This window comes from Miniopterus natalensis, chromosome 1 (assembly GCF_054644295.1).
Source record: "Miniopterus natalensis isolate mMinNat1 chromosome 1, mMinNat1.hap1, whole genome shotgun sequence".
Taxonomy (NCBI): domain Eukaryota; kingdom Metazoa; phylum Chordata; class Mammalia; order Chiroptera; family Miniopteridae; genus Miniopterus; species Miniopterus natalensis.
The window spans coordinates 193,250,568-193,277,856 of NC_142081.1; the positions used below are offsets into that span (position 1 = coordinate 193,250,568).

General features: G+C 36.6%; 1 protein-coding gene across 3 annotated transcripts; it reads right to left on the reverse strand.

The window, feature by feature from the left end:
- Positions 1 to 772: 772 nt before the first annotated feature.
- NCAPG (non-SMC condensin I complex subunit G) lies at positions 773 to 26,729 on the reverse strand. Of its 3 annotated transcripts, none has more exons than XM_016199753.2 (22): positions 26,604 to 26,729; positions 25,503 to 25,703; positions 24,592 to 24,820; positions 23,158 to 23,303; positions 22,786 to 22,870; positions 20,707 to 20,899; positions 20,083 to 20,232; positions 17,763 to 17,903; positions 16,872 to 16,995; positions 15,656 to 15,745; positions 15,151 to 15,330; positions 11,478 to 11,588; positions 9,052 to 9,171; positions 7,227 to 7,454; positions 6,040 to 6,221; positions 5,599 to 5,773; positions 4,947 to 5,108; positions 4,584 to 4,719; positions 4,118 to 4,201; positions 2,520 to 2,589; positions 1,483 to 1,623; positions 773 to 1,376 (listed from the first exon to the last, which is right to left on the reverse strand). In XM_016199753.2, the coding sequence occupies exons 1-21, from the start codon at positions 26,712 to 26,714 to the stop codon at positions 1,500 to 1,502; spliced, it is 3,042 nt and encodes a 1,013-aa protein (XP_016055239.2). In that variant the 5' UTR covers positions 26,715 to 26,729; the 3' UTR covers positions 773 to 1,376; positions 1,483 to 1,499. The 3 variants fall into 3 exon arrangements, with proteins under 3 accessions (XP_016055239.2, XP_016055238.2, XP_016055237.2); XM_016199752.2 differs by having other exon boundaries at positions 773 to 1,403; XM_016199751.2 differs by having other exon boundaries at positions 773 to 1,623.
- Positions 26,730 to 27,289: the final 560 nt, after the last annotated feature.

Sequence of the window (27,289 nt, forward strand, 5' to 3'; positions counted from 1 at the left end):
CAATGGCTTACATGACTGTGTCTAAAACTTGAATGGTAAGAATACTAAAGATTTGGTGCTTAATTTGTTTTCCCAGCCAGATAAAGCTTTGGTATGGGGGTCCATGTAAGTATATGAGAACATGGCTCCTTCCCTTTGGATAGCCTGGCTATAAGGTAAATGGAATTTAGTTTGTGACATTTTAAGTCCTTGTTTTCCCCTACCACCAACCCAAAATATTTTTAAACAGGGATTTAACAAAAGAAGATTTAGATAAAGAATTTGAAGCACAGAAAAAGACACAGAGCCAACAGAATGGAAACCATCTGTTTTTCACTGTTCTATATCACCACCATTATCTGCCTTTTCTTTCGGCTTAATAAGCATTCTTACTTTGTAACTTTCAGACTCCTTTTATATTTCTCGGTTTTATAAAACACATATATGTATGTAATATAGCAATTTGGTTCTGAAAAGCACAATCTTGACTTTAGCTCCATCTTAGAACATCACTTTAAATAAATGGCCTCTGGTAAATAAAGCACAATTAAAACAGATCCAAAGTTAGGGCATTTCTATTCTGAAAAATAAAGAGAAAAGGCAATTATCAGACGGATAAGAAAAAGTGTTTTGCTGGATGTTGCAGAAGGAAAGGGGACTGGTTTCACACAGTACATGTTTCAATAGTCAGGCAAGTGCCAATTTCAGAAGATAAGTGAAGTTGACAATGAAGAAATAGTGTCCGCAAATTAGTATATAGAGAACTTCCCGTCACATTCCTTTCCCACTAGTATTTCTTATCCACAGTAAATATTTTATTACGCCAAAAAACACAGAAAGCAAGTCCAGGATTAATATGTACATGTGAACATCTCTCCACCCAGGAAACAGCATCACAAACAAGCAAACTAGGGCTCTCATATGCAAATATTTTAGGAAGAGAAATTACCCATTCAGGTAGCATTATCAAAAATGTTTTTATTGTAAGAAACACAAAACAAAATCAAAATGAGAACTGCTGAACTTGGCTGCTGCGTACTCTGGTTCATTATACTAGTCCTCCCTGGGAGTGAGCTCATTTCTAGCAAGTTTGTGGTACTTCATCTGCCCTTGAGGTGTGGCTCTGTAACTGTGTTCACTTATGTCCGATCTGCCCCACCTAAATCAAGCTTCTCAAAGGCAAACTACTAGCTAGTGACAGTTGCCCGCAATGCCATTTTCTTAAACACGAGAGTTCATATGCATTCTCTGGAAAGCCTAAGAAGCAGGTTCCTGGGCCCACTTTAGATTCTGATGAAATCACTGTGGCCGATGCAGGTGGTTTGTGGCGCACATTGACAGACATTGTCCTGATGCTCCAGTACAGGCCAACGTCGTGGAATCACACAGCAGAACGTCTTAGAAGACATCAGGCAAAAATTTTTCTAATGTTGACACGAGGGTAAGTTTATTAAAACAAAGAACTAAAAATAATTTTAAAGGGCATTTGAAAAAGGACCCCACCTCCATCATCTCGCCTCCTAATTCATTTCTTCATTGAGAAGTTGCTCCAAGTTACGTTTACTTTTTGCTAGTGCTGCTGTTTTGGCTCTTCTTGGTAATCTCACCTTCATTTCTGATTCTGGCTCTGGAACTTCATGATCACTAAATAGATGTTGAAAATACACCAATTTAAATACAAGCTTTAAAGCCACAGTTTATTTATAAATAAAACGTTTTTTGTTTCTGACTCCCATTCTATCAGTGTGTAATTGATATCCTGATTCCACTAAGCTTAAAACTAAACCAAAACACACTGGCTGGCTATCCAGCAAACTGAAATCATGGAAAACCTAGCTCAGTTCTTTTTATATCTATGTGGAACCTGGTGTTATACAGAAGGAAAAAACAAACACAAACTTTTGTAATGAAGGCTGTCATTAAACAGGGACCATAACAACTGCCCAAAAGAGTTTTTGGGAGAATACAAGAAATGGAAGAAAATCTCCACTTAGGAAATAAATTCCTTAAAACACTCTAAATAGCATGTTTCCCCAAAAGATTTTTAAATTTAGTCAAAATTTAATCATTAAGTTACGGGCTGAAAATATACAGTTTTTCCAGTGAATAAATGAATGCAAGGCAGCAACAACTTTCAGCTTCCAACAGTGGCTGACTGGCAGAAACCAAATATAAACACTATACCACTATATCCAAATTATAGACAGAAGTGTTCTATCATTGTACAAGTCGAGAACCCAAACCTAAATCTCAAGGGTTGCTAATTCAAGATTAGAGGAGTCCTATACACATGACCATGTAATTAGAAGAACTGGAAATAGAAACTGAAAAAGCACATTAAAGCTGATTACCTAGTAGTCAAGGCCATGCCAACCAATAGGAAAAGCAAGCCACAGGAAGTCAAATGCTCTTGATAATGGAATCCAAGACATAGCTATTTACAGTTTTCACTGATTATCTTATTATATATTGAGTTTCTCTGTCACAGAAGCACACTAAAATTTTTTCTATTCAACATACCCTACACACGCATGACATACCTTTCCAAGTCAGTCCCAGAAGTCTGTCGTCTCCTGCTCATCCTGGCTGAAGCTGTCACTTTTCGCCGTCCTTAAAGACAGTTCATTATCAAGATTATCAGTGGCTTATTGTTTTTAATCTATTTGTGGGCTACCTAAATCCTTTATTTTCCCTCTTTAACACATTTCCTCCTAAGTTCCCAGCCACCTAGGATTATCAATTATCAACACTGCAGAGGAAAGGAACTTGAGCAAGATTAAAAATTTACTAATTTCTTCTGTAAGCTCCGATAAAAGGGAAAATATGAAAATTATGTTTTAAGGAGGCAAATTTCAGTTAAACGTAATTAGAAGAAAGCAGCATGTAAAAAACATACTATATAAGGAAATGCCTCTATTATGGCTATAGTACAAAACATGGAGAAGCTAATGAAAATTAAAGTAGAAAGGTAGGTAGGTTAAGCCCATAAACAGGTCCTAAAATATCCAAACATATATAAGCTAATTCAAATATGTGTTCTAAAACATATTACAGTATAAAAATTAAGTGTCTTGATATGCTGGGAGTTGCAAAAATTTACAAGGTTAAGACAAAGTTTGGCCTGGGATGCTCCTCATTTATGATAACAATACATAAAAAAGTTTGAACTATCAAAAAAAAAATTAGAGGTGGTGGTCCAATGAGATAGTATCCAACTAAAAGCAATCTTATCAAAACCAGGTGGTTCAGTATGATCATTTGGTTGAAATTTGTAAGCCCTACTTATTCATGTGAGACTTGTATTCCCTCCCCAAAACCTTACGTATTTCCTTTTAAACTTATAATGTAATTATCCCCAAGAAAATATCCAACAATATGGGACTAATTTGGCACACCCAGCAATTAGCACTGAATTAACTGACTGGCTACAAAACAATATTACACCTAGATTCCATTTAGAAAAATATTAAATCTGCATAGAAAAAGGCCTCAAAAAACATTTTTCAAGGATTAAGATAGTGGTTGGTTCAAGGGTGGTATTATAGTGTTCTTTATATTGGTATGCTTGGATGTGTTTGCCAATTTTCTGTAATAAGCATGCACTGCTTTTTTGTAATAAGAAAATAAACAATAAAAAAATCTTGAATTACAGATTTTTTCCCCAAGTGATCCCCTCATAGTCAACATTTAATTATTCCAACAAGTCCCCTATTGTTGGATATCGCTTGGGAAATAAATTATGTTGGGGAAACATGAAATGGGAAAAGGGAAAATGGAAGCCCAGAAAAATACTAGGCAGATAGATAAAAGGGACAAAGTGCTTAACAATATAAAGGAGAGAACACAAATAACTGATAATATAAAATCATCACCGATCATTTGCTAATAAAAATCAATTTAATCCAAATAATCCTTTGCAATATGAACTGTATCATATTTCAAACAAAAGCACTTGCAGCAACATTGATATAATCTTTTAGATAACAAAGCAAAACCTAATTATCAGCTGAAAGAATTAAAAAAATAAAGAATACCTAAGACATTTATCCCTAAGGAAACAGGTAAGGAAACTTGCCCAGTAGTTCATTGGAAAACAAAACAAACGTTTTATTACAAAACTAGTCAATCTGTGCACTACCTCTGTCAGTCTTCCGCTGAGTGGATTTTGATGCTCGGGTTGCTTTTACCTTGGGAGGAGTTATATATACTTCTTTATTCTTTTCTATTAAAGGAAATAACAACATTGTCAGTAAAAAATAGCCTCATGGAATATTTTAAATGGTCTAAGTCAATTTTTCATAAAACAGAAATGACCACCATCCAATTATTAGCAGCTATTGAAAATCTATCATAAATCAGTTTTCCAAAAAAGGTGAATACTGGCAAGTAAGCAAACAAAACTCCTGGTCACGTGCTGAGAAATGTACACCAAAAACCTGTAAGAGCAGAACAAACACTTAGCAGTTACAGGCTTCCTCAGGGGGATTAATTAGAAACATTTCCGTTTAATTTCTGAAACCCACCCCATGTTATAGGAGAGAAAAAGCGTCTCAGTGAAAATGAAAAGGACAACCTCCCAGATACTCAGGTTAGTGTGCTCTCACCCTCATTTTCACAAACGGTCGTCATGCCGGCGGCATCCTGCGCTGCTGCAGCTTGGTCACCACCGTCTTTATTTCCTTTTTGTAACTGACTCTTGATTTTCTCCAAAGCTCTCAGACATATCCTATCTTTTACTTGCTATAATAGAAAACATTTTTAAAATACATTTTCTAATCTTTTAAAAAAGCTATATGCTGATATCAAGTTGTTTTAAAACATTCTAGCATTCTATTAAATTTATGAAGGAAATATTTACTTCAAATGAACAAAGTCACAGAATGCTAACGTATAATTTAATACAACAATGTAAACTCTACTTTGATAAAAATATATACATAAATAAGAGTAATTAGAAAGGACTTTACCTCCAGAATCTCATTCAACAGAACCAAGAGATCTTTAGCAAGATTGGTACTGAGTTCTAAAGAACTCAAGGCTTTTGTATAGACACGAATTTCTGGTGAACATGGACACGTTAAGATCTCATTGCAAATTTTTATAGCCAAATTGTCATGAACTGTTAAGGCCTAGAAAATTAAGAGAAAAACGGTTGTAAATAGAAAATGGTATGACAATACAGTCCTACACATCTAACAAACACTTCCAACTAATTATCTTGCCATCATCCCAAATGCAAAATGTCTAAAACCAAATTTAACATGTTCCTCCCAAATGAGTTCCCCTTCTTAAGTTCTTGTAGTGGACGCTGTGGTTCAGGGCAGACCGCCCCCTTTTTACACTGAGCCTTTATCTTCCACCTACTATGAGACCAAACATTTTGGAGGCTAAAGGTTCCCAGGTGCAGAGCTGACTCAAGCTGAAGACAGTGGGCCCTGCCCAAGGATGTACCTCCTCCCCAGGAGAGGCCACATTCAGTGACTGGTAGGTACATGGCTATAAAGGCACAGCTTGGTCTCAATTCTGGGTAACTCGAAGGACTACCCCTGTTACGGAACTTCCTGTGGGATCACCTGGGGTGTTCAGGCTTCAGGACAGTCAACTTCTTCCTCCACCCACCTGGTAATCTTGGGAATTCTTGGCCTGAGGATGTAATGCACTTGGTCTTGTCAAGTCTACAAGTAACTCGGCAACGTTGGAGATGTCTACCTCGGCTAGAGGAGAGGATGCAGGGGCATTGGCCAGTGTTCGCAGGGCGGGGAAAAAGGCCTCCTCAAAGCATTCCTGGTTGGTCCTATTGAAACACAATTAGAAAAGTATACTGGCAGAGAAAAAGCAGGATTCTCAAAAATATGTATAAAGTTCACCCCATCAAGACAGTACATTTTCACATGGGGAGGAACCAAGTAATTCGGGGAGATAAAATCTAGGTAAGACCTTCTCACTCCATCACTTACCACTGAAGAACAAGAACAAACGAACAACACTGTAGGTATGACTCCTGGGGTGTGAATTTACCTCCAAGGCAGATGTTGACGCACTGACATACTAAATAAATACCTGCTTGCATAAGCAAACATGGGGAAGAACACGCCCAGGCAATGTCGAAGTCGAACGTCGTCTTCCGTCACAGGATTGTACCACAGCAAGATGAGGCGGGAGAGAATCCTGCTGCTGACCAGGAGCCCAGAGAACATCAGCTTGGCCAGTCCTTCTGCAGCTCCTGTCCTGAGTTCAGACACCTAATAAAAACAACTTTCATTAAAGGAAATTTTTTACTTATATTTCCTTTTTAAGCCTTAAAATGTAGCCTCTAAAATATTTTTATATGAACTACCCCCAAATCATTCCTGTTATTATGAATTTGTTAAAGGCAGAACTATCTAATCTCAGTAGCCAAAAGGTGGAAACAGCCCAAACATCTTTCAATGGATTTGAACAGCTAAGCACATGGCAGTATGTATGTAAAATGGAATGGTGTTCTGCTATAAGAAATAAAGTACTGATACAAGCTACAACATGGATGGTCCTCAAAGAAAGCTAAGTGAAAGAAAGCAGACGAAAGCCACATACTGTATATGACTCCACTTATATGACATATCTAGATAGTTAAAGCTGTAGAGACAATGCAGACTAGTGGCTGTCTGGGTCTGGTGGGAGGGAGACAGCAGCTGCTTACTGGGTACCTTTCCTTTTGGGGTAATGAAAATGTCTTTAACAGTTAGGGGTGGCGCCCACACTACACTGTGAATATGGTGATGCCAATACACTGCTGAATTTACAATTGTTAGCTCATGTCACAATTTTTTTACTGAGGTAAAATTGACAATTAAATGTATCTATATGCTAGGAAACGCAGTTCAAGAGTTCCTTAAGAAAAAAGATGCAACCCCATACCCTATCTTAGACCTTCCACCAACCCAATGTAAAATTTATTTCTTAAAACTCTTGGGGGAAAAATGTTTTAAGTCACAAATCACAAAGACGGGAAAAGATGAAAAAATGATAGCAAGCCCCTCCAGTCATTTCATTCTTGTTTACACTTCAATTCTCAGCACAAGCAATCCAACAGCAAGAAACTAGATATGCTAGAAGTAAAGGTGGAATTTAATTATGACAATCAAAAGGCAAAATTTTTAAATGTTGGCCAAGTTTAAACTTCAGCCTAAAAACTATAGATATAAAGAACATAAAGGTACATGCTGAAAATGACATTTCAGAGTAACAGGGCTGTGATCATTTCCTACCTCACTGTCTAAGAAATCGGAGAGGAGTTTCAGAACATTCTTGGCTGTGCCGGTCACTTCTCCAGCTTCTTCTGACTCTTGCTCCTCACTGGTGTTTATTTCCGCACCTTCGTTTCGAACAGCTTTTGCTTTTTGAGTTGTAAATGGTTCAATCCCAAATGTCATCAGTTGGTCAAAGATTGCCTTTAAAGCACTCATTTTTATTGTCACATCATCAATTTGCAAAACCTAAATTGAAATATCCCCCAACAAAAGTGAATTCACTAAACTTTCAATTGTTATGCTACATAAAATTAACAAGTATCTTATTTTTAGTCCAATTTCATAATGGCATCAAGCCTACATAAAACATTTTTCAAAACCAATTAAAGTTTCCATTTTTTTAGAATTATTTTTATTTATTTGTACCATAACATTTAGCTATATTTCCTTCAGAAAAAGTTCACCTTCAGTCAAAAAAAGTCTGGAACTTTGTGTCCAGCTGAATTATATTATTTGTTCCTTTTATTAAAAAAATGTTTAACTATGATTTTCTTATTAGCTCAATTCAGATTTCATTAACAAAAAATTCAGCTTTCAACAAACTGAACAGGACTCCTTTATAAAAGGGGGATTTCTAGAAAGCCTAGCAATTTGTATGAGTCTATCCTGATAAGAAAACTCAATTCCTACAGACCAAATCTCAAAACCATGAAAATATAGAGCTGAATATTTCTATTATAAAGAGATTTACTATCATCTTTAATGCACTTAAGTTTTGGTGAGTGATACATGTACCTTTTTGTTCACTGCAGCATTATTTATGGTGGCCAAGACATGGAAACAACCAAGGTGTCCTTCAATAGACAACTGAATAAAGATGTGGTACATATATACAACAGCATACTACTCAGCCATAAGAAGAGAAGAAATACTGCGATTTGCAACAGCATGGATGGATCTTGAGAATATCATGCTTAAGCGAAATAAGTCACATAGAAAAAATCAGGAATCATATGAATTCACTCATGTGAGATATAAAACTGAAAGCAACAAATGAACAAACAAGAAAAACAAACAAAAACTCACACACACACAACAGTATGGTGGTTACCAGAGGGAAGGAAGGGGAGGGGGGTTGTACAGGGTAAATGGGGTCAATATATGGTGACAGAACATCTCAGTTCAGGTGGTGGGCACACAATGAAATATTCAGATGATGTATCACAGAATGTACACTTGAAACCTACATAATTTTATTAACCAATGTCACCTCAATAAATCTAATTTTTTTTAAATTATAAAAGAAAAGTAATGATCAGGGTCAATCTAGTACTTCAACACCCCAAACTTATAGAAAGACAGGAAACTGAAGTAGAGAATTTTCTGTTCTAATTTCTTAGCAAAACCTCTTTGAAAATGTAGGATTTTATTTCCTAGGCACCTAAAAGCCAAGACATTTCATAATACTAAACTAGACTTCCTTTAGAATTACTAGCAGAATCACTGATGCCTACTATACTATATACAATGTTTATTTTTCATTGTGTTTTCTCTTCTAAAATGTAAGCTCCTATCTTATTTTTTTCTAAGCCTAGAATAATGCTGGGCATATAATATGCACTCAATAAATGTTTACTGTATGATTAATTTTAAAAATCCTTAACTGACATTTCACTCCTTTTCTACAGAGGTGTTTAAATCAGAAAAATCAAAAGATAAAAATTGAGTCTTTAGAAGTCATCCATAATCATTACCTTCAGTAAGGTAGAGTACTAGCATATGGCCACAGATTCTGAGTATTTTAAGAAAAACAATCAAGATTCTGTCACAAGATAAATCCTACCTGTAAGAGTAATACAAAGTGTTTACTTGCAAAATTCTGATTCTGTAGGCCACAGCATCCCAAGCATAAAACAGCCAGATTTCTTACTACAGGATGAACACTTATTATGCCAGGAAGAATCTAAAATGAATTAGAAAGTATAATTTTTACCAGGACAAGAAATTTACAATAGTATATTAAAAACATGGTCAAAATAATTTGTGTATGATTTTGCATATCTACATTTCCATATTGTCTATTAACTCAAAGAAGTCAATTTTCAGTTGAAAAGTTAAATATTAAATTGCTAAAACAGAAGAATATAGCCAGAGTGAAACAGTCTGATTATGAGGCACCTCCCCTTCCAACTGCTAAAACTTTCTCAATGGTTTCCCAATGCTCATAGCACAAAGATAAAACTCCTTACCATATAAAATTTCTCACTGTGCACTCTTTCCCAGTATCATCTTATATTACTACACTATCCCCTGCTCTGTGCTTATTCAACTGGTCTGACTGTGATGCCCTTCACTCAGTGCCATCCAATAGAAATAGAATGCAGGCCAAGTGTCATTTTTAATTTTCTAATAGCCACACTAAAGTAAAAACAGGTGAAACTAATCTTAGTGTATTTTATTTTAGCCAATAAAGCCCAAATATTATCATAAATCATGTAATCAACGTTTAAAAATGAAGATAATTTATAGCCTGTTGTTTGTACTAAGTCTTCAAAACCCAATGTATTTTTATACTTAGAGCTCATCTGTTTTGGACTAGTTTTTAATAGCCACATGTGGCTGGTGGTTACTGTATTGGAGAGCAGGTCTAAAACATTCTGCCCTCCTCCTTCATAGTTAATGTCTACTCAAATATCAGACCAAAGCCACCTTCCATGAACACGTCAAACTGCACTATTGTAGAGTCACATATGATCACACACACCTTATTCAGAGCAATTACCAACAGCATAAGCTGCCACTTTGACTGATGTTTCCCTCACCTGACCAAAGACGCATGAGAACAGTCTATGTGTGTTTTGTAAACCACATATACTCTATCCCCAGTATTTAGTATATAGGGGATGTTCAATAAAAATCTGCTCAATTCATTTATTATTTTTATGTAAAGAATAGTAATTTCATAAAAATATTCTAACTCCTGTATCTAAATATCTTACTCAGTTACATCCCTCTACAGTCTCTTTCAATCTTTACACAGTTTCTAGTTTTTATATAATTAACACCATTATGACCATTCAATTTTGTGTTCTTTCTTCCTTCAACATTGTGTATATTTTCCCACATATATACAGTTTTCATATTTACTACTTCAGTTGTATAGTTACATATACCATAATTTACCCATCTCCTGCAATAGGACTAGACATGAAGTATGCCAGTACAACTTTAAAAGCATAAGTTTTCACTGAGGGTATCTGCTTCACTAAAACTAAAAATAAATTCTAATGGTTTAACAGAGCCTAGTTTTAATCAAAAGCTCTAAACTGCTGTAAATAATAACTGCTCTTATTTACTGAATTAAGAAACTCATGACAACCTAGAAATCTAAATTTTAGATCCCATTCATTGACTGTTTTTTACTAATCCCAAGTGAAAACAACTTAGGGAGAATCCTGGAAGAGCTTAAAATACATTCGAAATTTGCTTTCGCTGAGTACACAACTGAAACAGAATGCTCTACAGCTGCACTGTCTGATACTGTAGCCACCACCACATATGACTGCTGAACACTTGAAATGTCTCTAGTATAGACTGAGATGTGCTTTTAGACTTAGTATGAAGAACAGAATTTAAAATATCACAATAGTTTTAATATTAAGTAAGTGATGAAGTTATAATATTTTGGGTATATCGGATTAAAAATATTAAAATTAATTTTACCTGTTTCTTTATTTTTTAAATGTGGCTACTAGAAAATTTAAAGTCACATGTGGTTTGCATTATATTTCTATCACAATGCTGTTCTAGAGTCTTGCAGTGTTTATATCCCTAAATTCAGTAAAATGGAGATTAACTATGAAGGGTTACTTTAGTGAAAAGTCTTTTAAATATATAGTAATAAACTCCTTTCACAGGGTTCATAATGTATCTTTTCATACTCTTACTATTGAGCAAGATTCCAGCACTTAAATATTCCCATTATTTCCTCTTACCATTCAAAGAATGAAAATATTCTGCATTTCTTTCCAGCATAAATTATTTTTTTCAAAATTTTTAAAGGAATAACTATATACCACATCTTTTACATGCATTATCTTAATTTAATCCTCACAGTATGATTGTAGCCACTGTAATTTTTTTTACCATTTATATTTATCAGATATTTAAAATGGCCATCTTTTCATTCTTTTGAACCCCAAGGAACATTTTACTTATAAAATGAGGAAGGAGTGCATGAGAATAAAATTTCAAAGGCCACCAACATACCAAAGAGTCAATGATGCCATTCATAGTTGCACTTATCCCTGCTGAAGTGGAGATCTGTTTTAACAGTTCATAACACAAAATGAGACACTTCTGTAGTGTCTCAGCATCATTCTAAAATGAAACAAAGTATTGAACATTAGTAAGAATATCTTCTGCCCATCCCTTAAACGGTTGCTTTCTCTGGGCTTTGTCTAAGGAATATTGCCTCTGCTGACACACCCTGGGCAATCTTATGCAGTCACACAACTTCATTTACCATCTGTGAGCTAGCCCAGCTATTCTGAGTTTCAGATTCATGTATACAAACTGTTGTCAGACATTTACTCTTATATATAGCTCCACAGATTTCTCAAACTCAAAATGTTGAAAAGAGAACTCATCATTACCCAAATCCTTCCTCCTCCTGTGCTATCTCCATAAGTATCGCTGTCATCTACCCAGTTCTCCAAAGCAAAACACTAGCATACATTCTTGACTCACCCTTCTCCGTTACCAATTCCTAAATACTTCCCATATCCACCATCATTATATCTTGAGACTGCAACCATGTCAAGCCCACATTACTGTAACAGTCTCCTAACTGGTGTGTGTGCCTGCCTAGGTTTTTACACACTGAGATCCATTTCTGAATAACAATGATCTAAGACATAAATCTCATCCATCCTGCCACTTAAAACCCTTTGGTGGTTGACCATGATCTTTGGGTAGCACAAATTAAATATTGCTTATACAAGACATTACATGGTCTGGCCATTAATTTTCCCCCAGATTTCTCTTAACTCTCCCCCTCAATTCTCTAGTTATGTAGACCTGAAGTTTTTTTTTAACACAACAGACTCTGTAACTTGTGAGCCTTCTCACATGTAGTTCCATCTGCCTGCAACATTCCCTTAATAATTCATTGCGATGAGATAATACAGACTGCACTAAAAGCACAAAGCTAAAGCCACTTGCCTGGGTTTGAATTCTGCCTCCACCATTTACTACCTGAGTGACTTTGGGCTAACAAGTTACTTGTACTCTATAAAATGAGAACAACAGTACCAACATCATAAGGTAATACATTCATACTTGTGAGTGGATGAAGCAGTACTACCACAGAAAAAGCATCCTGCTTATATTACCATTTTTATTCAAATCATAAGTTAAAGCAATTCTTCCTCTGAGGAAGCCCCCAACACCCAACCAGGATAAACAGGTAAGAGTGGAAAACCCCTGTACTATACGTAAAACCCCTGTACTTCCCTGACCATAGCATTTATTATGCTATGCTGTAATTGTACTAATAGATTTATAACCCTTAAACAGGAAAAGTGAACAAATCGTCAAAGCAACTCAAGTTAAACAGATGATATCATGGCAGACTACCTCTGTTAATATTTTTCTAATTCAGACCTGCAGTTTATATCATTTTCAGTTTGCAATATATTTTCACTTTTAATTTTCTCCTCAAATTTAAGAGCCTATAATGATCCACAGATTTTGTCAAACAAAAGAAATAAGCTACCTGCTATGAAAATAAAATTGAGCATCCTCATTGGGAAAGTGGGGTGGTAAGAGTGGGGATGTCTACAGCTAAAGAGCTCAGGGACGTAATATAACTTACAGAACACTTTTGTATAATAAACTCCCCCTATACAGCATTCTCTGTATGAATACACTAATCAGCACTTCCCAAACTATACAATAATAAATGACGTTTACCACAAAGGTAAGATACAAAATGACCTCCCAGATTAACTTAACAGCAAATCATACAGCAACTGAGAGCACTCTATGTTATGTTAAAGTAAGACTCGTTTATCAAATACATCTAAGTTTTGCCCTGGCCGGGTGCCTTAATTGATTGGAGCATCATCCTGTACACCAAAAAGTTGCGGGTTCCATTCCTGGACAGGGCACATACCTAGGTTGCAGATTCAATCCTGGTCGAGGCACTTCCTGGAGGCAACCTATCAATGTTTCTCACATCGATGTTTCTCTCTCTCTAAAATTAATGAAAACATATTGGGTGAGAATTAAAAAAAAAAAAAAAAAATACAACTGTGTTTTAAAAAGACTGCTGAAACTTAGCTTTAAATGTTACTAGATATATGTTTACTATTTCATTGAAAATAACAAAGCTACTTAGCTTTTTCTGAAAATAACAGTACAGTCATGTGCCACATAATGGTTGGCCAGTGTATGGGCCAGGAACAGACAAGGAAAGGTGGGGAGAAGGCTGGGGAGGGGAGCCCCTGCCTGGACACACAGGCACACATGCCGCACACACACTCCTGTGTACCAACTCCCTTCCCTTCCTTCCATTTCTCTTTATCTCTTTCCCTCCCAGTCCTGTTTCTCTCTGCTCTCATTCTCGCTCTGTTGCTTGCTCTCTCCTCCCCTCACCCTTTTATTATTTCTTCTTTCACGTTTTATCTGTCTCTTTTGATATCTGCCCTCCTTTCTTCATTCCCTTCTCCCCCACCTGAGGTGCACTCTCCCTCAGACGGAACCTCCCTCCACAGCCCTTCCCCTGCCCCCAAAATGTGCAAGCGTGCACACAGTCACACTCACACATACACTTTATCTTGTATACCGTATGTTTACTGTACCTTTTCTATGTTTAGATACACAAATACTTACCATTGTGTTACAACTGCCTACAGTATTCAGTACAGTAACATGCTGTACAGGTTTGTAGCCTAGAAGCCATAGGCTATATAGTACAGCCTAGGTGTGTATGTAGTAGGCTTTACCACCTAGGCTTGTGTAAGTGAACCCTATGATATTCCACAATGACAAAAAAGGTGAAGGGATTAGCCAAAGAACATATATGCATAACCCATAGGCACAGACAATAGTGTGGTGATGGCCAGAGGAAATGGGGCGGGGGGCTGGGTGGGAGTGGGCATGGGCAAAGGGGGAAATGGGGACATCGTAATCTTGTCAACAATAAAAATAAAGTTTTAAATAACACACCAAACACCACATCCTTCAAAATTTATCCCCATTATGTGATACATGACTGTAATTGAGCTTTAAAATATATGTGTATACTAGTATGGTTACCACTGAAATTCTTTCCCTAGCAACAGAAAGGTCATTAGTCTTCCACAAATAAGGAAAAGACAAATAAATGGTGCATTTTCCTTTTCTGAACCATTCAAGACAAACAAACACCAACCAGAAGGTGACCGTTGCCTCAGCAAATAAAGCCTTTTTAAAATCCTCACTGGAGGATGTGCTTTTATTGAGAGAGAGGAAAGGAGAGAGAGGGAAAGAGAGAGGAAGACGGAGAGGAAGAGGGAGAGGGGAGAGGGAGGGAGAGAGAAACATCGATGTGAGAGTGAAACATCAATTGGTTGCTTCCCCTAAGTGCCCCAACTAGAAATCAAACTCGCGACCTTTGGTGTACAGGAAGACACTCCAACCAACTGAGCCACACTGGCCAGGGCAGAAGACTTTAGATTCCAGTGATTAGCACTAAGGGAGCAAATAAAGCCCTAGTTACAATAATTAATTAAGTCCTTTCAAAGTCCAAAACAGAAAGGAACAGGAGTAGGAAAAATTATTTTTATATTAATTCATGGAACAAATTCCTCCAAAGTGAATATATTCTGGCAGATTTCTGAGTTAAGAAAACAAGGTGTAGTTGAGATAAATACCAGCTGAAATTTAGTATAAAGTATACCTTCTCTACATGGACTTCTTTAATTTCAAGCTGCTCTGTCTCTTTCAACAGGCTTACTCTGGCATCTTCTAATGCTTTTATTTCTTCTTTTAATTCTGATGCTCGATTAAAATCCTGTAAAGTAATGCAATTTTGCAAAGCTTCTTTTGCCTCAATAAGTTTAACTTTTATTTCAGCCATCTAGGAAAGATATAAATTGTGTAAATATCAAACAAAACCTATTAATATGAAAATCTGTAGCAAACTAAAGAGTACACTCTAACATCTAAATGTCCCATAAGTTAATCAGTCAGACATATGCAAAGTTGTTGTCTTCCTAAAACAGAGACCTGCAAATCTTTTAGGCTGACATAATCTGGAAACATTTTAGATACTCTTATAGTTTAATAGTTAATCAATCATTTGACCTTGTGAGAACAACCCTGAAAATGTACAGCAAAAGGGAATAAAAGACTTGAAGAACTACATTATATTCAAGTATTTCTTTCATTCAGAAGAGATTTACCTTGAGTTCTTTCTTTCTTGCATCAGCTGGGTCAATTTCAACACCAACAGTAACAATGGGTGCCCGAATCTCTGAGATAATTTCTGTAACCTGGTAAGTAAAGTTATAATTCAGAGTACATGATTTCATATATGTTCTATTTCAAAAAATGACATCAAACTGCTACAAAAAATTCCAATTAGTATCCACAATCTCTTGAAAAATAGAGCAAAATATATAAGTAAAAATGGAATACATTCTATTTGCTAGACAATTTTAGAAAAAAATGACCAAACAATACATTTGACTAAAAACTCTAAGATTATGGGAAGATAAAAGGTACATAGACATTGAAGATAAGTTCTCACATACTGCTTCAGAAACAGAAAAAATGAATAGTGTCTAATCTTAGGTACCATGAAACTAAAATTCTCTGCCTAAAATCTTCAACTCCTTCCCTGTTCAGCTCCATGGGAGCTAAATATAAAAAGCAGAATATTATTTTATTGTTTCTTTGACTATATAATGCATAAATAATGACAGCATAACTAAAGACTTTCCTTTCAGAGCCACTGGAGTTGGCAGATTCAGGAAAAGGCTGCATTCCAAATGAGGATACTTAAGCAGACACTGGATAACCACTAACTGGAAATGTTGCAGAAGGGATTTATGTATAAATCTGTATATATAAGGAGGGGTTGGAAAAGACAACCTGTGAATTAACTTATGATTTTATGAAAAGCAATGATGCAGGTCTGTCTTTTTTAGCTACCCCAGAGGAAATAAAACTTAGCAACAGTAATATTATGTAACATTTATTTCTGTATTTATAAAGCAATTCATGAACATTATTTCATTATTGTTATTCATATTTTGCAGACAAGTAAAAATCCTAAATTAAATAACTTGCTTAAAATCACAAAACCAGAAAGTGTCAGAGGTATGTGTAACTTGAGCCAGCTCTTGAACACTCTAGTGACCAATGCCCAATGTCACCTCTTCCCTAACCTGCTCCATTTCAAATTGATACAACACAATGTAAGTATGCTAAGAGGAGGAGATATTTTCTTAAATGTGTGTGTGTTTGTGAAAGAGAGATCTGGTTTTAAGTTTAAAAATTTGATAGACAAATTAAAACAAAAGGTAAAGACCAAGCAAAAGTACTGAAAAAAAGTAAGACAATTCTGTCATTGACCAAAACCTCTTATCTCTATCAACAATGAAGATAATTACTTACAATTTGTGTTCTCTTATTATCATCTGTAATGATGTGGAGCAGTCTCTCAACAAGAAAAGAAATTAGAGACATTGGGGTTGTGGGGAGAGTAAGAATCTCCTGTAAAATAGCCAGCAATCGTTTCCTGCGTTCAAAAAGAACTATTTAATTTAAATATGACAGCAGAAACACATTTTATCTCTAACATTTCACCTCCTCTACAGGCTTAAATCACATTTGTTTCAGTTCTTTTTTATGTTTATCACCATACGTACAAAAATATATGTAGAGATTTTAGGTCAAAAATTCATGTTCTGCAAAAAAAAGAATTTTTATAAATGACCTTACAATCTCATATAAATCAACATAATGAATGGTAAAATCCCAGAAGTGAATGAAATCTTTTAGAGAGTATTACTAGTCCTCTCTGTCATGAAGACAAATAGATTTTTAAGCATAAACATCCAATTTCATTGATTTATTTTAAATAAATTGAATGACGACCTCATAAAATAAAATAAAAAAATAAGAAAACAATAAAAAGAAAGAATCCTCATGGAAAAAAAGATCGCATATATTTTATGTTTTCATACACACACACACACAGAGGAAAATGGAGGAAGGGAAAGAGTATGTTTCCTTTTGTATATTACACATAGAAGAGAAAAGAAAATACTTTTTATAACATGTCAGAGAGCTAGGTTAAATACAGAGGTGGGCAAAGTAGGTTTACCGCTGTGAGTACACAAAACAGTTTACTCTTGCATTTTTTCTAATTATTGTATTCTTTTCCACACAAACAACTGTAAACCTGCTTTTGCCCACTCGGTATATTTAATTATATTGTAACAAGACTGTATTTCAATAGAGGATTAAGAGCAAATCAGAATGAGGGTTAGCTCTCAGACATACCTTCCTCCTTCCTCACTGGTATCCAAAGACTTGATAATTAGAATCAATTGCTGACCTATGAACTCTTTTGTCATCAAATGTCCAATGTAGGAAAAATCATTTCTGTGTCCATCATCAACAATTGGAATGCTCTGAATATAACTAAAAGAAGAATTAATAAAAGGTAGAATGTGTTAAGAAACATTAAACAGCTCCCCATTAGGTCAGAAAAGGGTCTTTTTTCAGTTCACATTACTCCAAATATATGGATGTTTATACCAAGTGATACTAATTTGGTTTACAGAGTAAATTCAGTGCTATTGTCATGAACTGTTTTACTAACAAACTTACTGACTTGAATCAAAAGAATTTGAAAAATGTATTTTCATTGAATTCAAATTTCCTATGGGAAATTTTCAAGAGGTACATATTTGTTTCTCTCAAACTGATAACTAATTATTTCAATGTGACTAGTATTCTCTTATTTTTAATTTTCTTATTTTTCTATTACAGTTGATATTCAATATTATTTGATATTTGTTTCAGGTATATGTCACTAGTATTCTCAATTATAAAGTTCTGAATCCCTTCTCCAAAATCCAATTTCATAAAGAATTAGTCTTCATCATTCCTAATTAACCATTATTTTGTTTAAAAGAATGACTTTGGGTGGTGAGCACACAGCAATATACAGATCTTGTAACACAGAAACTCACACCTGAAACCTCTATGTTCATATTAATCATTGCCACCCCAATAAATTTAATTAAAAATTAATTAATTTAATTAAGTAAAACAATAGTAGTAATAATAGTAATGACACAAGTGATCCATGAATACAATGACCTTTTTAAAAGTCAGGAAAATACAGACAGCTTCATGAATTTGCATTACCCTTGCTTGGGGGCCCACTCAGCTCAGTATTGTTCTTATGTTAGTGCAGGTGCTACTGAACAGCACCATCAACTACACTTGTAGTTAGTCTCACTATCACTGGCTACATTAGAGCCTTTTACAGCCCTCACCTAGAAAATATCCAGTAGCCCACAGAAGCGCTCTCTTTTGAAAGTGCTTAAACAACTAGGTGCCTTTAGGTTGGAATATGAAAAACAACAATCCAGATTAAAAATGTCATTTTAAGAATGGCAACAAAAATCAATTCCACTTCTGGAAATCAACCCCACAAAATCCCAAACAGACATAAAAATATACAAGGAAGTTTGTGGCTAGTGAAAGGAAGTTTGTAACATCAGTGAAAACTGTAAACATATAAAATGTCCAACAGAGTAATTCAATGATACCACCACACTATGGAATGATATGCTGTTGTTAGGACTGTGATATATTTATATGTACATATAATGTACATAGAACATATAATGGTCTCGGACACCAGTAGTTAAAAAAAAACCAATTATGTATAGTGTGCTATATTTTTTTAAAGTATTTCTGCATTTAGCATACATGTATATAAATGTAGAGAAAAGTTTGAAAGTATATACCCCAAATTGTTTGGTTGTTAACTCCAAGGAAATCAATGAGATTGAGGAATTAGGAGATAAAAGAGGAAATGCCACACTTTTATTCTACATACATCTGTAATGGAATTTTGACAAGAATGAATTAATGTTTTACTTGTATAATTTTAAAGTGAAATAAGTAAAAATTAGAGTAATTCAAATAATTTAAGAAAAAAGTACATTTTGAAAAGATTCTTAAAACAAAAAGCCAAATAGTAACAGTTATAATTAATACTAGAACTGGGAACAAACGTCTACCCTGTCCGTTGAAAACTATGGCCCATGCATCAAATAAAGCTGACTGCTTGTTTATCTATAGCTTGCAAGCTAATATTTTTACATTCTTAAATAGCAGTTTAAAATATGTATGTGAATATATAAACATGTATAAATATATGCATGTGAAAATTATACAAAATTCAAATTTTAGCGTCCATAAAAGTCTTATTAAAAAATAGTCAAACTTTTACTACATCTTGTCCTTGGCTGCTTCTGCACTCACAGCAAACTGAGTCACTGTGACTCTCACATATTTACTGTCTGGCACATAGAAAGCTTGCTAACCCATTTCAGAGTAACACATCATCATCACTACATGGAGAAATGTACAGAACACATCTGAAGTTTTCAGGAAATGTCCCTAAACATATTTTTACTTTCTTCAGAAACACTCACTGCGTATACTTATTTATCGTTACCTGTCCCCCACCCCCCAAAAGTGGTTCTGACTTATTCCCAGTCAACCTGTCCCTGAGGGAGGGGGTTGGTGGGGGTCTGACACAGAGAGCAATACAAGTACATTCCAAAGGAAAACATTTTACCTCAGTAAATACTCTGCATATATCACGGGCTCTGGCAAAATCTGCTCTAAAAATTCTTCACCTTCATCTCCTTTTGACTTCAAATATTCACAGAGGGCACGCCAATACAAAGCATTTTCAGGAGTTAATGTTTCCATTGGAATCAATTTCCTTCATTTAAAGGAGAGAAAACAGAGAAAGCATGATTTTAATATCCAGTTAAAAATTTGAACTGCATAGAAAAATGGGATTAAGAAGCAAGTGATTTATAATCACTCCCCTTTTAAACTGTGAAGTCATTAAGTTATCCACAAAAAAAGAATGAAAATATTTAGACCAAAAAAAAAAATCAAATAAGCAAACATACTATAGGGGCGCATGTTGTTGGACTTTCCATAGTAGGTTAATGCAAAAATCAAAGTAACAAAATAAAAAATTAAAAATGCAGCTAAAGTAGTCTATGATAAAGTAGTGAGTTCTTACACAAGGGAAAAAATTGACATCCACTAGAACAAAACAAAAAAAAATAAGAGGGATAGATAAAAAGTATTGATACAATCAATCTGAAGTAATGAGGGGAGGGGACTAATATTCATTACAGAAGTTCATCAGTATTACATTTCAAATAATGAATACTTTATATACCTGTTATCGTTATGTTTACAGATTTCTGCCAGTTCATTAAGAGGAGTCACTGAAAATAAGGCATTGAGAACAGAGACTGCCACTTCAGAAGAATTTTCCACATCCAACCGATGAAGTAACTCTAATACATTTCCTTCAGCAAAACGCAGCCAGCCCTGGAGAAGATGCTTCTGCGTTGCTTGTTTGACAGCCTCTGTTAAATCATATGAAACATAGGTGAGCAAGGCTCCCTCTAACTCCCATTTCCTGTATTTTGTCTGTTTTAATTCATTTACCAGATCAGTGTTAACATGAGGTTGATATTTACAATAAAAATGTAATGAAACTAAGAGACAGAACAAAGCATACTAACAAAAAAATAGAAGTACAACATATTGCAGAAATCACTGATGCTCACTTCCGAATACAAATGAAGGTCAGAACCAGATATACAACCACTACCACAGCCTTGCATTCCTTCTCCCCTGGGCTCAGCAGGCTTCAGGTTTTAATCTGGACTACATAACACATATTAGTTCACTTGCTGACGGACTTCATCTGTTCCACACGATGCTATCTGCAGTAGTGAATCACACGAACATATACCACTGAACAAACCTATTCTTAATTTTTAAAGGCATCCTAATCATTAATCCTGTGACAATAAATGTTTTCAACCTCAGCAAAATTAAGCCATCTTAGCCTTCTCATACAGATTGGAAATTTAAACTAGATCATTCCTCATCGCCCTGTAAACAGATTCTCTAGTTTTAACAGGAAGAAACAAAAACCAAAAAACAAAGAAAATGATACTAGTATGGCCATTCCTGACTGTTGTTTACAATGCATTGAACTCATTCATATCCAGATATACACAAAGGGGATAGATAGCATGTTTTTAATCCTCACCTGATGATTTTTTAGGAGCCCTGGCTCAGGACCAATCCCACAACCTAAGTATGTGCCCTGACTACATTAGAACGGCAATCAGTTTTGTGTACAGGCCAATGCTCCAACCAACTGAGTCACCAGGCCAGGGCAAGATAGCATTTTAATAAAGGAGAGAGAATTGAAAAAGATGCCCGGCCAGGCACGGCTCATTGGTTGAGCGTCGACCTAGGATCCAGGCGATTAGGGTTCGATTCCTGGTCAGAACACATGCCTGGGTTGTGGGCTCAATCAATGACTCTCTCATCGTTGATGTTTCTATCTCTCTCTCTCCCTCTCCTTTCCTCTATCTGAAATCAATAAAGATATATTTAAAAAAAAAAAAGAGATCATGCCCTATTTCTGATATAAATTAGCTCTATAGCCTTAAGCTATAGTTTCTCCATCTGTAAAACACAGGAAAATTGAAACTAACTCTGCTCCTTCAAGGTATTAAGATCTTTAACCTTAAGAAATGTTTTCTACATTAATCAGAAAAAATATATGTACCCCGATGGTCACAGCAGCACAGTTTACAATAGCTAAGATCTGGAAACAGCCCAAGTGCCCATCAGTAGACGAGTGGATAAAAAAGCTGTGGGACATTTACACCATGGAATACTATGCAGCTGCAACGAAGAAGAATCTCGTACCCTTTGGGACAATATGGATGGATCTGGAGAAAATTATGCTAAGTGAAATAAGCCAGGCAGTGAAAGACAAACATCACATGATCTCGCTTATACGTGGAATCTCAAGAACTTAATAAACTGATGAACAGAACAGATTCAATGACATGGAAGCATAGATGAGACGGACGAATGTCAGAGGGATGGAGGAGAGTGGGTGGGTGGAGGGGGAGAGAGTAACCAAAGAATCTATATGCATATATGCACAACCCAAGGACACAGACAATGGTGGGAAGAGGGACTAGGGAGGGGGATGGGACGGGGTGGAATGGGTTATTGGAGAGAAAAAGGGGCATCTGTAATATTCTAAACAAAAATAAAAATTAAAAAAGAAAAAAAAAATGTTTTCTATACAATACATGGAGATGAATTTCTACAGGCTGTGGAAATAGGCTTACCTGACTTAATTTAGGACACCTGTTTCCTAAATCTTAAGTCTGAACTCAAAATCTACTTAAGTTTTATATGAAGATGTCTAACTTACCTGATCTGTCATTAAGACCTTGTTGAAGGAGCATTACTCTCTGAGCAATGGACATTGCTCTCATATGAACCTTTTCACCTAAAACCTTAAAGAGATAATATTAAAAAGATGGTCATTAAACTCAACATCGTTTACACATTTCATAATTAGCAATAACTCCTTCATTTAAGAAAATTACCCTTCAAAAACAAAAAATATCTGGTAACCCATTTAATGCAATAAAATTCTACTTAAAGTACCTATACTCTCTAAGCGTGAAAATCTCAATTAAAGAAATCATTATTATTTGCCAAATATTTTTCAAAAGTATTTCAAGAATATGGTTTTTTGTCTTCTAAGGATATGCCTACACAAAATATTGAACTCATTTACCTGATAAGCCAGCTTTCTGACAGCCTCTTTCACGTCCTTGGTGCGTCCTACAATTTTTGACAAAGTCTTTGCTGATGGTACAATACATGACAGCACTGCCCGCCTAACTTCTGGATTTGAATCATTTTCAATCAAAGTAGCATATGCTAAATATAGAACAGTATATTTTAGTATATTAAAGAAATATTTCTTTAACCATAATCGTAAGATAGCACACATTTTGATATTTAATAGTATCTTTAAAGTGATAAAAATATCACTTTCTAGTCTTACATATTTAATTCTAGCTGAAGATTTTCTTCTGCCAACTTCCATTAACAAGGACAGAATGGGAAATTACTCAATGGACTGCGCATGAAAGCTAAAATAAATAGCCGTAAAAATTATGGAAAATTCGTCATTAAGATTATGTCTCTGCTACTCTTCAAGATTTAGAAGAATGTCTAATATAGCAAGCAGTTTACTTTTAAACTGATATGGTTTTATTTAGGGCTCGTTACTATTCTGATTTTTAATGAGTTCTAAAAAGAAGTAAGTCATCTAAAGTAGCGAGAGAACTACTCTTCACATAACCTAAGGATTTCTTTGCAGTATAAGGAATTCCAATACATCAGTAAGATGAACCAACAGAAAAATGGGTAGAACACATTAACAGGCCTCATATAATAGAAGAAATAATATTGGCTGCTAAATACCCAAAAAGATACATAACAAATAAGCAAAGAATTGTAAATCTGACAATACCAAACATTAAAAAGAATATGGATCACTGAAGACGTCTATGCACTTTTATTGTGAATATTAACTGGTAAACTTTCTAAAAAACACTTGTATCTAACTAGTAAAGCTGAGTGCACATATATACCCTAGAAAAACTCTAACCTGTCCACTAGAAACCATGTGTAAGTTCATAGAAACAACAGTTTTTCAAAAGCAAAATAACTGAAGACAACTAGAAGGTCCATCAGTATTAGAAATAATAAGCTGTTTTATGTTCATACTACAGAATTCTATAAAATAGTAAATAAACAGATCAACATGGGTGAATGTTACAATTAAAAATAATGTTGAGAACACAGAAAAATATAGTATAACACACAGAGCATACAAAATTAGAGGCAAAGCTTAACATTATTTAGAGACACACATCTAGTTAATTGTTTAAACAAAAAGACAGGAGAATAAATCCAAAATTCAGGATAATCATTATCTCTGAGAGTGATGTAACTGGGGTGGGGCTATAAGTTAGCTTCCAAAGTTACTAATGATGCTCTATTTTTTAAGTTGGATTGTATCTCCTTGGGTTTGTTTTTTTTAATCATATATATACATATGTATATACCTTCACATATACGTAGTTCTAAATAAAAAATTCATCTATTTGTAACTTAAAAGTCAACAAAACTGAAAAAGGATTTTTGTAACTACACATACCATTAGCCACTGGGCATTCATCATCTTTGGGATCCTGAAGTCGTGAAAGAGCCAGAACTGCCTGTAACCTCACATTTGGAATTTTATCTTTCAATCTAATAAGCATGGCTTCATTAATCTTATCAAACAAATCATCATCAATCTGAGCATTTTCTGGCATGTTTCCCAAGAGCTTGTTTATGAGCTGGCACACTCTAAATCTAACTGCATTGCTGTTTGCTTCATGAGACTGAAATGGAAACAATCAAAATTTAGTCACATATCATTAGTAAATAATCACATATCATTGAATTCTGTACGTTTAGAATTCAAGAAATTACAACAGTAATTCATTCTTGCAGAAAAACTATGCTACCTTGATTCACATGCATCCTAAAAATACATTATATAAATTCTCAAAATATACAGTCTGAAGTATTTGCTTAATTACAAGAGTATATTCCTCTTTGCAGGAACTCTTCCTTTACTGCTAAAATAGAGAACTCATTTAAAACAAATGTATGGGAGAAGAGCTTTAGAGGGGTCAATAAAAATTTAACGCTGGTGTTATTTTAGAAGTCGACCTGTTACAGGGTATGGGGGAAAAAGGGTGATGGACAGAGACTTGACTTGGGGTGGTGAACACCCACAATACAGAGTACGCAGGATGTGTTGTAGAATTGTGCACCTGAAACCTGTATATTTTTAACCAGTGTCACCCCAATAAAATAAAATTAAAAAGTTATCTTTTAAAAGTCCACCTTTTCATCTAACAAGAGTTCTAATATTTCCTACAAAAAGCAGACTCGTTCACAGGCATTTTCTCATTGACCAGATATTTCAAGTCTCTAAAAAATACAAACTCCCACGGCCCGTTTCATATAACAAAATTTTCTACGATTACTTCCCCAAAGTGCTGGTTTTCATAATACCTTTAATAGGAAAGTACACAAGTAATTTAAAAGGCCTGTGTCTTCCTCTTCATCATCTTCCACATCTGACTGGTGAAACGAGGTAACAAACTTCGCTGCAAACTCGATCACCCTCTCCACGACGGGCTCGCGTTTATACACCACCATCGCATACTTAAGGTGATGAACGAACTCCTCGTGAAAACTTACTTTATCTTCTGTCTGAAAGACAAAAGAAACCCTTCGCAAGCTGCGCTGATACAACCCTATTTCCCCAGCTTTACCCTACGACTGCGGAAAGCCTGAGCCGTAACCCAGACACACTGAAGTCACTACTTAGTAAACTCTGAATTACCCAAACCATCAAAAGGGAAATAAATTTGCACGAGTTTCTCTCCAGAGAAATTGACTTCTGCCAGGGAGAAACCTTAATCGTGCATTTTGACAATGAAAGGATTCCTTTTTGCCCCCAATATCCCTAAATCCTCAATATGCCTTGGTACCAGTTTTGTAAAAACTTGCTTCACGAACACAAGATTAACAGCGGCTTTAATATTTTATACGTAGTCTTAGTGTTGCACAGAAACTTCCTTTTGATATAACTTCCACACCTATTTCATATCTTCAAGGCCTATTACATTGACTTTTTCTTCAACCCCCCCCAATAGTTTATTTTCCCAGAATTCACTGTCCCCTTCTCACGGCTCCGCTCAAAACAAACAGTATTTACATGAACAGGAAGAGCCAGATCCTAACAACTAATTTGCTATTTGGGGATCTGATTCCATTTAGCCGCGGGGAGAGGTTAGCACAGGGTGACTGGCGTCGGCGGTGACCTGAGGGACAACCACCCCTGGGCCACAGCAGTGGGCACCCACCCTGAGGCCCAGCGCCTGCGGCCGGTGGCCTCGGAGCCCGCGTTTCTCTCCCACCTCACCGCCTACGGAGCACAACGGCCCGCGCCGAGGCCGCCGGGGACGGGGGTTCCGCCCGGCGACGTCCCGCACGCAGCCACGACCGGAGGCTTTGCAGGAGGTTGGAGGCGCGGTGCGCTGAGTCCGGAGGGTCACGGGAGGGCGAGGGACAGCGGCGGCCAGGGCCCTCGGGGTGGGGCGCGCTTACCGTGCGGTAGGTACGGCTCAGCGCCACCACCAGCTTCGCCTGGTTCTGGTGCGGCTGCTGCGCCAGCTGGAAGGCCTCCTTAATGGGCAGCAGCCTCTTCTCTGCCCCCATGATGGCGCGACCCGGCGGGGACTCGCCCTGCGGGAGCTCGGCCGCAGCGGGACCGTGGGACCTCAAACCAAATTCCCCGAGTCCACTGCGACTCCCCAGCGCGCGCCGCGGAGGGCGTGGTTGCCGCCAGAGCGTTTAAATAACTCCCGCGGGAGAAGGAAATATCGCGAGACTGCTGAGCAGGCGCCCGGCGGCGAGAGCGGGAAGAGAGAGCTCCACCCACCTCAAACCCTGCGTTGGGGCGCATGCGCTTAGGGCTCATCCAGCCGTTTTCGGGTGGGAAGTGGCATTTCTCAGAGGAGGGGGCGTGGGCTCGCCCGGAAGTGGTGCCGGCTGGCGAGGGCGAGCGGAGCGGCGCTGCGAGTGTCTCGACGGAGCGGCGTTAGGCCTCAGGCGGCCGTGCGCAGGGCGTGAGGAGAGAGAGGAGGAGGATTCTCCATGGGTGAGAGCAGGGAGTCTGCGGGGGGAATATTCCTGCTCCGACCGGAGGGGAGCGGGGGAGCCCGGGAGGAGGGGCTGTTTGGCCGTCCGTCGGGAAGGGAAGGAAGGAGCGGGTACCGAGGGCCGGGCCCCGC